The following is a 15,269-nucleotide window of genomic DNA, read 5'->3' on the forward strand; positions in this document are numbered from 1 at the left end:
CTAGCAATTCTCAAGAGGGTATCCAAAGGGTTGAAACTAGTTGCTTCGGTTTGTCAAGATTTCTGTCTTTAGGTGACAAACAAATTAAGGAAGCCGCTCAGAAGTAATTCTGCACGCCTTTCTCGGTTCTTGGGACCTGACAGGAAACCTTTTGTGCTATAGAACAGGGGTGTCAAACTCAATTTCATTGAGGGACGCATCAGGGTGTTTGACCTTGGGGTGTGTGTGGCTAGGGTGGGCGTGACCAGCTCGATGCCACGCGTGTCAGGGGCGCCTGTGTTGGCCCAAGCTGTCTGTCAGTGAAAACTGAGCTCAGGAGGATGGCACAAGGGCCTTCTGAGCTCCGTTTTGTCTGGCACAGGCACCACGGGTCAATTCTTTGCTGTTTCCAGGGCGGCCCCCGGGCCAGATCTAAGCACCCCTCGGGCCGGATCCAGCCCTCGGGCCTTGAGTTTGACACCCCTGCTACAGAGTTTGACACCCCTGCTACAGAATGTGCTTAGGAAAATGGGGATTCCAGAACATTTCTCGCGACAACTATACACAAGTAGTCCTCGACTTATGACCACAACTGAACCCCAAAATTTCTGTTGCCAAGCGAGACGGCTGTTAAATGAGTTTTGCCCCATTTTACGACCTTCTCACAGTTGTTAAAGTGAATCACCGCAGTTGTTAACTTGCTTCCCCGTTGGCTTTGCTTGTCCGAAAGTTCCCAAAAGGGGATCACAAGACCCCGGGACATTGCAACCGTCATAAATAGGAACCAGTTGCCAAGTGCCTGAATTTTGATCACATGACCCTGGGGATGCTCCAATGGTCGTAAGTGTGAAAAACAATCCTAAGTCACTTTTTTCAGTACAGTCTTAACTTTGTATGGTAGTTTAAAAATGGTTGTAAGTTGAGCTAGTCTGTACTAACGTGTTTCCCTGAAACTCCCGAAATAAGCGCTTGGCCTTCAGGGAGGTCTTATTATTTTTGAGGCGCAGGAGGCGGCGAGCATGGTCACCTCATGGCTGCTGCTGGGTTGCAATATTTTCAGGGAGGGCTTATTTTTGGGGGAGGGCTTATTTTAGCGCATGCCCTCAAAAGCCCAATTGGGCTTATTATCCCAGGAGGTCTTATTTTCGGGGAAACAGGGCACCTGTACACATGAGGAAGTCAACGTCCTAGAACAAACTGGTTCCAGACTGGCAAAGAAGTCAGACAAACACCGTATACTTCTTATTTATTCATCTTACATGCTGAATATACCCCCAGAGAAGCTGGATTGGAAGGTGATAATGTATTTAGAATTGGAGGAAAAATATCATCACTCAATGATGGCTGGAAAAAAAAAGGCATTATCTGAAAGCTCCAGTAATGAAAGTCAAGCACAGTGATAAAATGGGACTCATTAAACATAAAGAAAACTAAATTAACCACAACGGGGAAAAGCAGCGAGTCTCAGGAATGGTAATGAAGATATTGAAATGGTGGATAGCTTTGATAGTTTAGGATCAGCCCTTATCTGCAAAGAATCTAACAGCCAAGAAACAGCGTCTAGCATTTGCTAGAGTAGTGTTGAAGGTCTTCAAAAGGTTATTCAGATGCCTGCAAAGTTCAGAATCATCCAGGCGATGATTTTTCCCAGGTCAGCATGTCCGCAAAAATTAGACTTTGAAGAATATTGATGGTTTTGAAAAGAATCCCAATAATATGATGGGCAGCGAAGAAAAATAAACGGGTCATCAAATCAAATCAGCCAAGAGCTCCCACACAGGAACTCAATGACCAGGCTCCAATTACTATATTATGGATACATTATCTGAAGAGCCAAAGTCCTTATTCATTGGAAAAGTGAAAGGAAAGACCTCAAGGCCAAATGGAATATGGAGAGGATCTCTCTCTTTGGTCATTATCTATCCAGAAAGCTGAAGATATATATATATATATTTCCAAGTTGAGGAACTGCACAAACTGTTTTTTTCTTTTCACATTTTCCTTTTAAATGTCCAGAAACTGTTGAAGTTTTGTTTTATTTTTAGCATAAAATACGAAAACCATGTATTCTTTCACAGGATCGGCAGAGGTTTGAAGGTACTGAGTTACATCCTTGTTCTCACACATTGTGTTCAGTTAATTGGAAGGAGATGAAGACAGAATTAGAACAAAGTTTGAGTCCAGGAGTTCAATTTTGTGAGTTGCGGAATAGAAGAGTCAAGAAAATTGTAAATTGGAATAATTTGATCTCTTTTCCTACACAAACGTTATCCTTACACTTAAGCCACAGAAATGTATAAATGCTTAATGTTTGAATAGTGTTATAAATAAATTATCCAAAAGACTTATTCAAGGAAGAACGCAGTGAATCATCCATTCTAATGATCTCAACATTATTGATCCACCTCAGGAATGCATTGGCACCTTGCTTGCTTATGTTGAATTTATATATTACCGACAAAGAAATAAAACACACAACACAAAAATAGTTTGTCGCGAAAGGGACTCACTGGAAAAAAATGCTTGCTTATGCTTAATCTGTGGTCCAGAAGAACATCCAAATCTTGGGAATCACAACTGCTAATCAAGGTGGACTTTTCTTGAATCTGTACATCTGATTTTTGCTACCTAAGTATAGAACTTAAAAGCCAAGAAATTAAAAGACGCTTGCTCCCTGGGAGGAAAGCTATGGCAAATCTAGACAGCATCCTAAAAAGCAGAGACATCACCCTGCCAACAAAAGTGCATATAGTCAAGGCTGTGGTTTTCTCAGTTGCAATGGATGGCTTGTGAAAGTTTGGACCATAAGGAAGACTGAGCGCCAAAGAATGGAGGCCTTTGAACTCTGGTGCTGGAGAAGACTCCTGCATTGAGTCCCTTGGACTGCAAGGCGATCAAACTGGTCAGTCCTAGAGGAGATCAACCCTGACTGGTCTTTAGAAGTCTTTAGATCCTGAAGAGGAAACTCAAATGCTTTGGCCACCTAATGAGAAGGAAGGGCTCCCTGGAGAAGAGCCTTATGATGGGAACGATGGAGGGCAGAAGAAGAAAGGGACGACAGAGAACGAGGTGGTTGGATGGAGTCACCGAAGCAGTCGGCATGAGCTTCATTGGACTCCAGAGGATGGTAGAGGACAGGAAGACCTGGAGGAACATTGTCCATAGGGTTGCAATGGGTCGGACACAACTTCGCAACTAACAACAACAACAAAGTATAGAATCCTACATTAAAAGAGAATATTTGTAGCCTAGGCTTGAACTGCAGAGATCTTGGTTCTCTCTGAACTTGGTTTCTTTTCCTGCAGAAGATTCATTACTAAATATGATAACATCAGAAACACGTTAGAAGGGAGTGAGGTTTGATCTCTGCTTACATAGGTTCTTATATATTCAATACCCCAATCAATGAACTACAAATTCAGACAAATAATGAAGCAACAAACATCAGTCTAAACAAGGAATTATCAAGAATTCTCTCACCAATGCTGACAGGGCAAGCCACTCGTATATCAACAGGGAACAAACCTCACTCCCTGATGATGTTACCTAGTTGGGTGATGAAACGTCTGCAAGAAAACAGCAATGCTCAGAGAGTGCTAAGGACCCCAATGAGCCCTACATTTCTTGCCACTAAACTGCATTTTGTTAGAAAAGGTTCAAGCTTATCATGAACCCTTTGAACCTTCAGCTTTTTTTCTGTAGTGTTGGCAATTTTTTCCAAATTCGTGTCATCAGCAAATAGTTGAGCATCTTTCTATCTCCCCAATTTAGCTATGTACAAATAAACAAGATACAGCTGCATGCAAAGGATTTTAGCATTCCTGGCCCAATTGTACGTTCCAGTAAATCCCTAAGTGGACAGAAATTGACATCATCTCCATATGCCAACACATTATGGCCTTTTTCTGCAAACATGCACTTGCTTACTTACTATTTATGTGCAGCTGTTTGTATGTCGCTAGTAAAAAAAAAAAGCCACATATGCAATTATTTTAGCGGGATGGTCACTTCTGATTCACTTGGGCATAGGGGCAATGCAAATTGCCTTTTCGTGCTAAAAGGAAGGTCAGAAAAGCTTTCATTCAGCCCGTGCACAGAAGCTTCTTTTGGCTAATGGAACTGTTGGACCAAATCTCAGAACAATGCAAGGTGAAGCAACAGAATCATTTTGTTTTCCTGGAAACAGGTTGCAGATGACTTTGTCAAGCAGCGTTGAAGGTGTTGTGGCCCGCCAGCAGAGCTGGCGACAGACAGTGAGGAGGCTGATGAGGAACATGGGGCAGACCTGGAGTCTGGGGAAGGCTCTGACGAAGGCTCTGAGTTGGAGGCAGAGATGGGGCCAAGGCCGTCCGACAGTTATCAGCTGCCTTCGGAGTCAGAGGTCAATGGGGTAGAAAAACAACTGGAGCCTGTTCCCAATGTGCGCATCTGCAGAGCTGCCTGGAGAAAGGGACAATTAAAGAACAAGGGTTGACGTGGGAGTAAAGCCGCAGGTGGACAGTGAATGGCCCCTCCCATAGGGAATAAAGAGGAGCGAAAGGGGAGGGGAGTTTGCAGGAGACAATTAGTTCGCTTAATTAGTGTGAAGATTTGTTCGTGGCCCTCAGAGACTCCTTGCCACATATTTTCTTGTACAGTGTGGCGTTAGGAAGATATCGGCCTGGCAGCTCTCCAAGCCTGATAAGGTCTGTGGTTGTAAATTCACCCTTGAAAGACTGTTTGCCGGGACTTTGCTCAATGTGAATGAGAGGAATTCACATGAAGGGGTTTTATCGGGACAAGGAGCCTGCTTCGTGATTTTGTGAAGCCTAGGTCAGAACAGAAGGACTGTTTTGTTTAAATATTTGTAGAAGAGAAACAGAGCCGTAGATAGCTGTATTGTGTTTCATTTTAAAAAAATGAAATATTAATAAATACTGCAGCATTCTCGAGGTAAGCCTCATCCGAAATATTTGAACCTAAAGGCTTAGAATTTATGTTCACTTTTAAGTTGTAGACGTTGATTACAAATAGTCCTCGACTTATTACCATTTGTTCAGTGAGCACTTGAAGTTACAACCGCATTGAAAAAAAGGACTTGTGACTGTTTTTCACATTTGTGTCTGCTGCGTCATCCCCACAGTCACATGATCAAAATTCGGACACTTGTCAACTGGCATGTATTTATGATGGTTGCAGAATCCCGTGGTCATACAATCATCTAGGAGCCGTGGTGGTGCAGGGGTTAGGATGCTGCATTGCAGGCTAATTGTGCCGACTGCCAGCAGTTCGATCCTGACCGACAACAAAGGTTGACACAGCCTTTCCATCCTTCCAAGGTGGGTAAAATGGGGACCCAGATTGTTGGGGGCGCAACAGGCTGACTCTGTGAACCGCTTAGAGAGGGCTGTAAAGCATTGTGAAGCGGTATATAAGACCTTCTGACAAGCACAGTCAACGGGGAAGCCCGATTCATTTAACAATCGTGTTGCTAACTTAACAGCTGCAGTGACTCACTGAACAACCGTGGCAAGAAATACCGTAATATGGGGCAAAGGTCTGCTAACAGATTTCTCACGGAGCTACAGAAAAGTTGGGTTTCATTGTGGTCGTAAGTCAAGGACTACCTCCCTGTATGCTACCTCCTGTGTAAGGTTATAGTGAGAAGAAACTAGAATGACTCCTGTTGGAGGTTGTTTATTTTGATTGATTGATTGATTGATTGATTCGATTTCTCTAGTTTTCCCACTCAGGGCGGCTTACAATTCTAAAAACCTAGGTTCCCCATTGCATAGAACCTCCTAATTAATTAATTAATTAATTAACATTACACTTGAAGAGAAGAGGAGAAACAACGAGGGTGAACCAGCTAAGAAACAATTAGCACCACAGAACTGGTTCTTTGCCAGACCGGCTGGGTCTAATGTGCTGCTTGCAATCTGGCAATATGTAAGAGCCACATTGACAATAATGAGGCAAAGCAGCATTTAATGTGCTCTGGAAAGAAGGTTGAGGAAGCAGAAAATGTGGTTAGTTAAGTTAGGTTCAGGGGAAATGGGCCTAAAAGAAAGAGAGTGGACATCCATTTTATCTAGATTGGGAGAGAGAAAGAGAGGAGAAACAGAGATATTCTGAAATTAATAATAATCAGTACAATTGTACTCTTCTTGGGATTTTCTGCACAATTAGCTATTCTGTACACTAAACTGAAATGTAATGCCCATTCCTATTGCTGGATACACTCTGAAGCAACTGTAGGCACAGATAGTGCAAAAGGTTAATTAATAGAATTATAATTTCCAAACTGTAGAATTAAAAAAAATCATTCCAGATCTAGGTCATCAAACCGTTCCTTTCTTAGATATTCCCAGAGAGAACAGTCACAATAATTGACTTGGGAAATACAGCTATACTATTAAGTGGGGAAGAGGGGTAATGGAGGTGTAGGTGGATGCGTATATTACGGAAGTTGCAAAAGGGCCATTTGTCCAATCCAATCTGCTCACAGGGGAAATCCAAATTAAATTATTTCCAGCATACAATTCTCCCATTCCAATTCTCCAATTCTCTCCTTGAACGCATCAAGTGAAGGGAACTTCACCAACTCTATCAATAATTGTTTCCTCTGCCCAACTGTTCTGATTGTTTGGAAGTTTTACTTAAACTTTCAATCAAAATTGACTTTCATGAAACTTAAGGCCATTATTCTGCGTCTAACACTCTGGAATGGGCAGCAGACAGGCCTGGACTCTCCTTTATTTGACAATTCTTTGGGCACTTGAAAAGTGCAATTATATCCAAGCTCGGCTACCGTGGTCAAAGCTAAGCAGATCCAATTTCCTTTGTGTTTTTTTTAACACCTGCTTGCCACTCCTGATCATCTCTCTTTGTCCTTTCCACCCCTCTCTTGGCATTGAATCCTTCCTCAAATGCAGTGTCCAAAGGAATCCTTTATTCCTTATTCCAATTACAGAATTTGATTCAGAGTCTATATATATATATATATCTTGAAAAGACCCGAATACAACAAGACCAGCATACCTACACCCGTGAAAATCTATGAAAACATGCACACACACGGGTGAGCGCGTGCACGCGTGCGCACGCACACACACACACACATATTCGTAGATTTTCACATGTGTAGGTGTGCTGGTCTTGTTGTATTCGGGTCTTTTCCCATATAAGATTGAGATTGTCTTGGCAACATTGCGGCGAGGTCTCACTCGCCATCTTCAGGCTGGGTTTTGGGCTTAAAGCGTGGTCGGAGCTGCCATCTTTCTATAAATCTTGGTGGGGGTGTGTTGAGTGCTGGCTTTGTTTCAGTAAGTGGAATGATTGGTCATGTGGTTGTATCATGATTGGTAGATTGGTGCTGATTGGTGCTGGCTGTGTGTCCGTTGTTATTTCGTGTTGTAATGGCCTGGGTGGTGGGTGGGGCTCGTTTGTTGACTAGTGCTGGTTTACAGATGTCTGGTAGGCGGGAGGCATCATCACGTTTATTCATGCTGTGGGGGTGTTTCTCTATTTCGATAGCTTCCATAATTATTATCTTGTTGAAGTGTTCAGTTTTGGAGATTAACCTGGTTCCTTCAAAATTAATTTCATGTCCTGTAGCTTTAAGGTGCTGGAAAAGGGAGGAAGTTTTTTTTCTTTTTTTCTTACTGCGTTTTTGTGTTCTGTGATGCGTGCATTTATTCTCCTGTTTGTTTGTCCTATGTATATTGCTGGGCAGATTTTGCATGGTATTTCGTAGACTCCTTGGTTTTCTAGCTGGATTTTGTCTTTGGGGTTTCTTAAGATGTTGGCTATTTTTTGGTCAGTGTTGAAGGCTGTCTTGATATTGTGTTTGTGGAGAATTTTGCTGATTTTATCTGTGGTGCCTTTGATGTAAGGGAGGAGGCGATGCCGTTGTCCTGTTCTGTGTCTCGGTTTTTTGGGGGAGTCTCCCTTTGCATTAGGTTGGTAATTGTTTTTCTTTGGAATCCGTTGGAGATTAATACGTTTGTGTGTGTGTAATTCCATCCATCCATGTCTGTCTCTGTCTCTGTCTCTCTCTCTCTCTCTCTTTCTGTCTATCCATATCAATCCATCCACCCACCCACCCACCTAACTACCTACCTACCTACCTATCTCTATCTGTCTGTCTGTCTGTCTATCCATATCAACCCATCCATTTATCTACCTACCTACTGACCTACCTACCTACCTACCTATCATCTGTCTGTCTGTCTGTCTGTCTGTCTGTCTGTCTGTCTGTCTCTTCCTTGCTCCCTCTATTCTAGCTGGAGATTCTACCGCAATGACCATGTGAGGTTCCGCTGATGTCCTACTTTAAATTAACTCTGCAAAACTTCCGTCTCCCATGAAAAAGAAATAGGCTTCTCACAAATACTGAAATAGGACAGCCGTGCGTAGAACAAGCTTCAGGCAACGCTCCTAACCCACTTTCTTGGTTTCTCCTTCCAAGGTGACGACCCTCGTAAACACCAGCAACAAAGGGCCTTCAGGGAAGAAGAAAGGCCGGTCTAAGAAGGCCCACGTCTTAGCAGCTTCCGTTGAGCAAGCCACTCAGAACTTCTTGGAGAAAGGAGAACAGATTGCGAAAGAAAGCCAAGACTTGAAGGATGAGTTGGTGGCCGCCGTGGAGGATGTCCGCAAGCAAGGTACGTACCCGCCCAAGGGCAGGAACCCGATCAGAGTTATCGGTAGGATACAGGTGGTCCTCGACTTACGACCACCATTGAGTCCGAAATCTCTGTTGCTAAGCAAGACAGCTGTTCAGTGTGTTTTGCCCCATTTTTATGACCTGTCTTGTTAAGTTCACCACGGTAGTTGTCAAGTTAGTAACGTGGTTGATAATTGAATCTGGCTTCCCAATTGATTTTGCTGGTCAGAAGGTCGCAAAAGGGGATCACGTGACCTTGGGACACTGGATCTGCTCCCCCCCCCAAAAAAAAATCTAGTTGCCAGGTGTCTGAATTTTGAACACATGGCCCTGGGGATGCTTCACATCAGTGTGAAAAATGCTCTGACGTCACCTTTTTTTTTAGTGCCGTTCAATTGTTAATTCATGTTCACCAGGATGTGTTCTGTGAATTGTCACTAAATGAACTGTTTGTAAGTCGAGGACTGCTGTAATATCAATCACACTTAGACATATAGCCCTCTCTAAGCGGTTTATGGAGCCAGCCTGTTGCCCCCCCAACAATCTGGGTCCTCATTTGACCCACCTCGGAAGGATGGAAGGCTGAGTCAACCTTGAGCCAGTCAGGATCAAACTCCTGGCAGTGGACAGAAGTAGCCTGCAATGCTGCATTCTAACCACTGCACCACCATAGCGGTAATCATCATCATCATCATCATCATCATCATCATCATCATCTACAAAAAACCACCCTACTTGGAACAGCTTATATCCTCCGATGTTACCTTAACAGTTCCTAGGTCCTTGGTTAGGACTCGAGCTGTTAGGCTACCAACCAGCCCCAAAGGCTGTGAATCTCACCAAAGATTAACCACATAATCATAATAATAATATAACAAAATACAAAGATGTACAAATAAATAGAATGACTATGGCAAAGGCAAGGAAGGGTAGGATCAATAGTAATAGATGCTTTGGGTGCACCACTTGAATACCATTGGCATCGACAAATTTGCCACCAGTCAATTGCAGAAGGTGGCTTTACTTGGGATTGTTTCCATCCTGCGACGATACCTGTAATACCGTCAAAGCTGGGATAGGCATCCAGGTTTGCCTATCCCAGGTCCTTGCTAAGTACTCGATAGGTAGGCAAAAATGGCCAACCCAGACTGGACCTCTGGCTGACTGTGCGATGATGATGATTAATAATAATAATGATATTTGTGATGCATTTTTAAATGTTCAGTTGACTGAGTTTCATGTTTAATGAATAAAAGTTTATAATAATAATAATAATAATAATAATAATAATAATAATAATAATAATAATAATAATAATACTTGGTGATGCACGAATTGAAGGTAAACAGCAAGAAAAAAAATCACAAAATACCGGGACTTGCAAATTAAGGTTGAGCGACTGTGGAAAAAGAAATCATGTGTTGTCCCAATTGTAATTGGAGCCCTTGGAGCAATACCTAAAGGACTACCTCGCTATTTGGAAATTCTAAATTTACCTGACTTGAACATTCTGATTCTACAAAAAGCCGCCCTACTTGGAACAGCTTATATCCTCCGACGTTACCTTTACAGTTCCAAGGTCCTTGATTAGGACTCGAGCTGTTGGGTTACCAACCAGCCCCAAAGGCTGTGAATCTCACCAAAGATTAACCACATAATAATAATAATTATTATTATTCTATGAACACATCACACACAGAATTCTGGCTTTTGTGTAGTTATGAAGAATTAATGGAGCAGTCTATTAAGCATTCCTCTGTACTCCATCTGTTTTTTTCCCCCCTGCTTTTTTTTTATTGAAAAAGTTTTACACAAACAAATTTTCCCCCTTTTTACCCCCCCCACCATATAATGTAAATCACATACAAATACTGTTCCCCCTCCCCTCCCCCATCTTTAAAAAAATTCCTCATTCAAATATTGTACCAAATACTGTACCCCCCTCCCCTATCTTAAAATAGATTTCTCATTCAAATGTTGTACCCCCTTACCTCCCAACAATCATAATATAAGTTTCTCTTAAAGTAACAATAGCCCAATAACCTCATCATCTAAATTAATTAAACATATATAAATCCTAATATAGGTTTCTCTTAAAGTAGCAATATTTCATTAATCCCATCTTCTAGATTAGTTATACATATATATTTCCCCACCCTCCACCCTAACCCTCCCCCACCTCCCAATCAAACCCACCCCCCTGACTTCCGCTATACACCACTCTAACAATTCCAAGCATCCCATGTATTATTTACTCTGATCATCTGTTTTTTACATGCATTTCACTAAGGGACCTGTGGCAGAATTTGGGATGCTTTTGCAAACCCATCTTCGAAACGAGTGCGGCAGTTCCTGGCCTCATGCACTTCTTCTCTTAGGCACTGATTGTATGAATTATTCCTGTCAAATCTATTATCACAGTTGTCAGCTGTGGAAGAATACCTTCGGTGCAATGTTTTACAGAGTGCAATCCCACGTTCCAACTGAAGGTTTAATTATAGTCCCAGCAACATATTTCACGCCATCGATTAATTTTTATTTACCTATGCTTCGATTTTATTCACGTCCTCGTCTTGACTGACGTTCGCGGGCTTACGGCACGCAGCAGAGACCCTTGCAAAAGGACAAAAGAGAAGCTAATCATTGCAAGCCTGTCTTATAACCGGAAGCATTCTTTTCTGCAATTGGGACTGTCATCTTAGGCGTTAAGCCCAGCAGTCGCTCTGACCTGCAAAAGATTGTGAATGGGAAGATGGGTTGCAAAGTTATTTTTTCAACACCCCTGTAACTAAGAACAGCAAATTGTCTTCTGCTGGCAGGAAATAAAATAAAATAAAAATAAAGCAAAGGTAGAGACAGAGCGACAACAGTCAAAAGGGGAAGGGGAGGAACGCTTCATACTTGGAAATCTTTTTTTAAAAAAATACCCCAAATTTGTCTTTCTTGCAATCTAATCCCATTGTTGTTGTTGTTAGTTGCGAAGTCATATCTGACCCATCGCATCCCCATGGACAACGTTCCTCCAGGCCTTCCTGTCCTCTACCATCCTCTGGAGTCCATTGAAGCTCACGCCTTCTGCTTCAGTGATTTCATCCAGCCACCTCTGCCGTCCCTTTCTTCTTCTGCCCTCCGTCGTTCCCAGCATGAGGCTCTTCTCCAGGGAGTCCTTCCTTCTCAATAGGTGGCCAAAGGATTTGAGTTTCCTCTTCAGGATCTGGCCTTCTAAAGAGCAGCCAGGGTTGATCTCCTCTAGGACTGACCGTTTGGATCGTCTTGCAGTCCAAGGGACTCAATGCAGGAGTCTTCTCCAGCACCAGAGTTCAAAGGCCTCCATTCTTTGGCGCTCAGAAAGTATGGTCCAACTTTCAACAGCCATCCATTGCAACCGGGAAAACCATAGCCTTGACTATACGCACTTTTGTTGGCAGGGTGATGTCTCTGCTTTTTTAGGATGCTGCCTAGATTTGCCATAGCTTTTCTCCCCAGGAGCAAGCGTCTTCTTCATTTCTCACCTGCAGTCCCCATCTGCGGTGGTCTTGGAGCCCAGGAAAATAAAATCTGTCACTACTTCCCTTTCTTCCCCATCTATTTGCCAGGAATTGAGAGGGCCGGATGCCATGATCTTAGCTTTCTTAATGTTGAGTTTCAAGCCAACTTTTGCACTCTCCTCCTTCACCCGCTTCAAGAGGCTCTTTAGTTCCTCTTCACTTTTTTCCCCATTAGAGTGGTATTGTCTGCATATCTGCATAATCCCATACAGACTGACTAATCAGAAAACATTGGTTATGGCAAACATAACTCCCATTTTCAATCAGGCAGTCCTCAACTCACGACCACAAATGAGCCCAAAATTTCCACTGCCAAGCAAGGCAGTTCTTCAGTGAGTTTTGCCCCATGTTAGGACCTTTCTTGCTGGCATTGTAAAGGTCGGAAGGTGGTTGTTAAGTGAATCTGGCTTCCTCCGTTGATTTGCCAAAAGGGAACAGGTGACCCTGGGACACGCCATAAACTGAGGACATTTGCCAAGCATCCAAATGTTGATCACGTGACCATAGGGATGCTGCATCCGTCGTAAGTGTGGAAAAGGATTGTAACTCGCTTTTTTCAATGCCTTTGTAACTTTGATCCATACGAAATGCAGGATTGTAAATCAAGAACTGCCTGTATTAGAACTTGCTTCCAATCCCAGTTTAATTTCTGGAAACAGCTGCATGAAAAATTATTATTTAACTACACTTCCTCCTCCTCTCCCTCTTCCCACTCCCGTCCTCTCTTTCTTCCTCCCCCCTCCTCCCTTCCTACTCCTCTTCTTCTTCCTCCCCCTCCTCTTCCTCTTCCCCCTCCCATCTATTTCCTTCTCTTCCTCTTCTTCCTCCTCTCCTCCTCGTCCTGCTCCTCCCCCTCCTCTTCCTCCTCCCCTCCTCTTCCTCTTCCTTCTCTTCCTCCTCCTCTTCCTCCCATCCTCCCCCTCCCATCCTCCTCCTCTTCTTCCTCCTCCTCCTCTTCCTCCTCCCCTTCCCATTCCTCTTCCTCTTCCTTTTCCTTCTCTTCCTCCTCCTCTTCCTCCCATCCTCCGCTTCTTTTTCCTCCCCCTCCTCTTCCCCCTCCCCCTTGCATCCTTTTCCTTCTCCTCCTCTTCCTCCCCCTCCTCCCGCTCATCTTCCTCTTCCTCTTCCTCTTCCCCCTCCCATTCCTCTTCCTCTTCCTTTTCCTTCTCTTCCTCCTCTTCCTTCCATCCTCCCCCTCCCATCCTCCTCCCCCTCGTCCCTTCTTCCTCCTCTTCTTCTTCCTCCCCTCCTCTTCCTCCTTCCCATCCCATCCATTTCCGTCTCTTCCTCTTCTTCCTCCTCTCCTCGTCGTTTTGCCCCTCCCCCTAATCTTCCTTCTCCCCCTCCCATCCTCTTCCTTCTTCCTCCTCTTCCCCCCATCCTCCCTCTCCCATCCTCTTCTCCTCCCTTCCTCCTCCTCCTCTTCTTCCTCCCCCTCCTCTTCCCCATCCCCCTAGCATCCTTTTCCTTCTCTTACTCTTTTTCCTCCTCCTCTTTCTCCTCCTCCTCCTCTTTTTCTGTTGAACTGATAACAACTGGGAATAGAGAGCTTGCTAAATTTAATTGTGCCACCAGTGGACTAGTATTGATATATCTATAACTCTTTTTTTAAAAACTGGGGGAGGGGGATATTTATAACCAGTTCTTGCAATTTGCTATCTTTTTTCAATTGTTATTCAGCTTTGCCAGGATTCATTCTGAGAGTTATTATGTGCTAAATGTCACTCTATGCAAATATTTTGTTCTTAGTCCTCTCAGGTCCTCTCCAAATCCATTAATTATTTTACAGCTCTCAGAAACCCAGAGATTGTGAAAGGCATTATATTCTCTGTTCCTGGGTGATAGGATGCACTGGGGATGAATGAACAGACACCGTGTGAAATCTTAGAAAATATATTGCAGTTTACCTTTTTTGCAGTAATATTTTTTAATCATCTTAAGCGGTGAGCAATCAGCTAGTTGCCAAAGATAGTCGAAACAGAAAGGAATTTTTTTTTTTAAAAAAAACCCAGCTCTACATAGCTTAGTTTATCCCCCGCGCTCCTAAATTAATGTACTCTCTCCTACTGTAATTTTTAATGTGAACTAAAATTAACATAGATGTTAACTTCTGAAGTAGAACCCGCACCAAATTCAGCCCAACCCTGAATTCAGGCTGACCTGACCTGAATCTGCCCTCGAACTGAATTTTCACAATGAAATTCCTATGAAGATCTGCTGCAATGGAAGGACAAAGCATTTGAATGATGCAGGATTTCATAGCAATAGCAATAGCACTTAGACTTATATACCGCTTCGTAATGCTTTTAGAGCCCACTCTAAGTGGTTTACAGAGTCAGTATTTTGCTCCTTCATTTTACCCACCTTGGAAGGATGGAAGGCTGACTCAACCTGGAGCTGGTCAGGATCGAACATCTTCCTTCCTTCCTTCCTTCCTTCCTTCCTTCCTTCCTTCCTTCCTTCCTTCCTTCCTTCCTTCCTTCCTACCTACCTACCTACCTACCTACCTACCTACCTATTTCTTTTTCCTATCTAAGCACAATGCAAATTTTCACCCTTCTCAACAGTATTGCTTTGGAAAAAAAATAACCACTCTTTTAGTGTACACAGTATTCATCTTATTGTGACCCTGGATCATCCCAGATTCAGTTAGAAATGGCATTGATATATTGATTGCAGAGGTTTCATGTTGCAGCTTCTTTCTAAAATTTCTTCTATCTCTGCTAAAACTGTCACTCAGGTGTGCTTACTAAGGACTCAATTATTACATTCCGGGTCTGAAGAAGTGAGATTGCTTACCTCATATCTCTGTCAATGGAGAGCCTAACCTTCTTCATGGGTTATAACAACTTCTGCATTATAAGCAGTCTTTATGGGTTTTCAGCTTGTTTAATCTCGCGTTTTTCTTATGCTTTAACTTTTGAGTGTGCATACTGAGATGCCTAGCTTAAATGGCAGTCATTTGTTACCCATCAACATTTTTTTAAAAAAATCCTCATCTTACTCCTTGCTGTTCTCAGTTCTTTAATCCTAAAACTTTGTTGTTGTTGTTAGTTGTGAAGCCGTGTCCAACCCATCGCGACTCTATGGACAAC

The 15,269-nt window shown here is 43.0% G+C and overlaps 1 protein-coding gene across 8 annotated transcripts in view; it reads left to right on the top strand.

Annotated features, from left to right (window-relative positions):
* CTNNA2 (catenin alpha 2) overlaps positions 1–15,269 on the top strand; it is a 653,992-nt gene that overhangs the window by 195,582 nt on the left and 443,141 nt on the right. For all 8 annotated transcript variants that reach the window (XM_081960368.1, XM_081960363.1, XM_081960364.1 and 5 more), the window contains exon 3: positions 8,429–8,624. In XM_081960368.1, coding sequence (XP_081816494.1) covers positions 8,429–8,624 — 196 coding nt within the window. The remainder of the gene's footprint in view (positions 1–8,428; positions 8,625–15,269) is intronic.

This window comes from Natrix helvetica, assembly GCF_964273705.1.
Source record: "Natrix helvetica genome assembly, chromosome: 7".
Lineage (NCBI taxonomy): Eukaryota > Metazoa > Chordata > Lepidosauria > Squamata > Natricidae > Natrix > Natrix helvetica.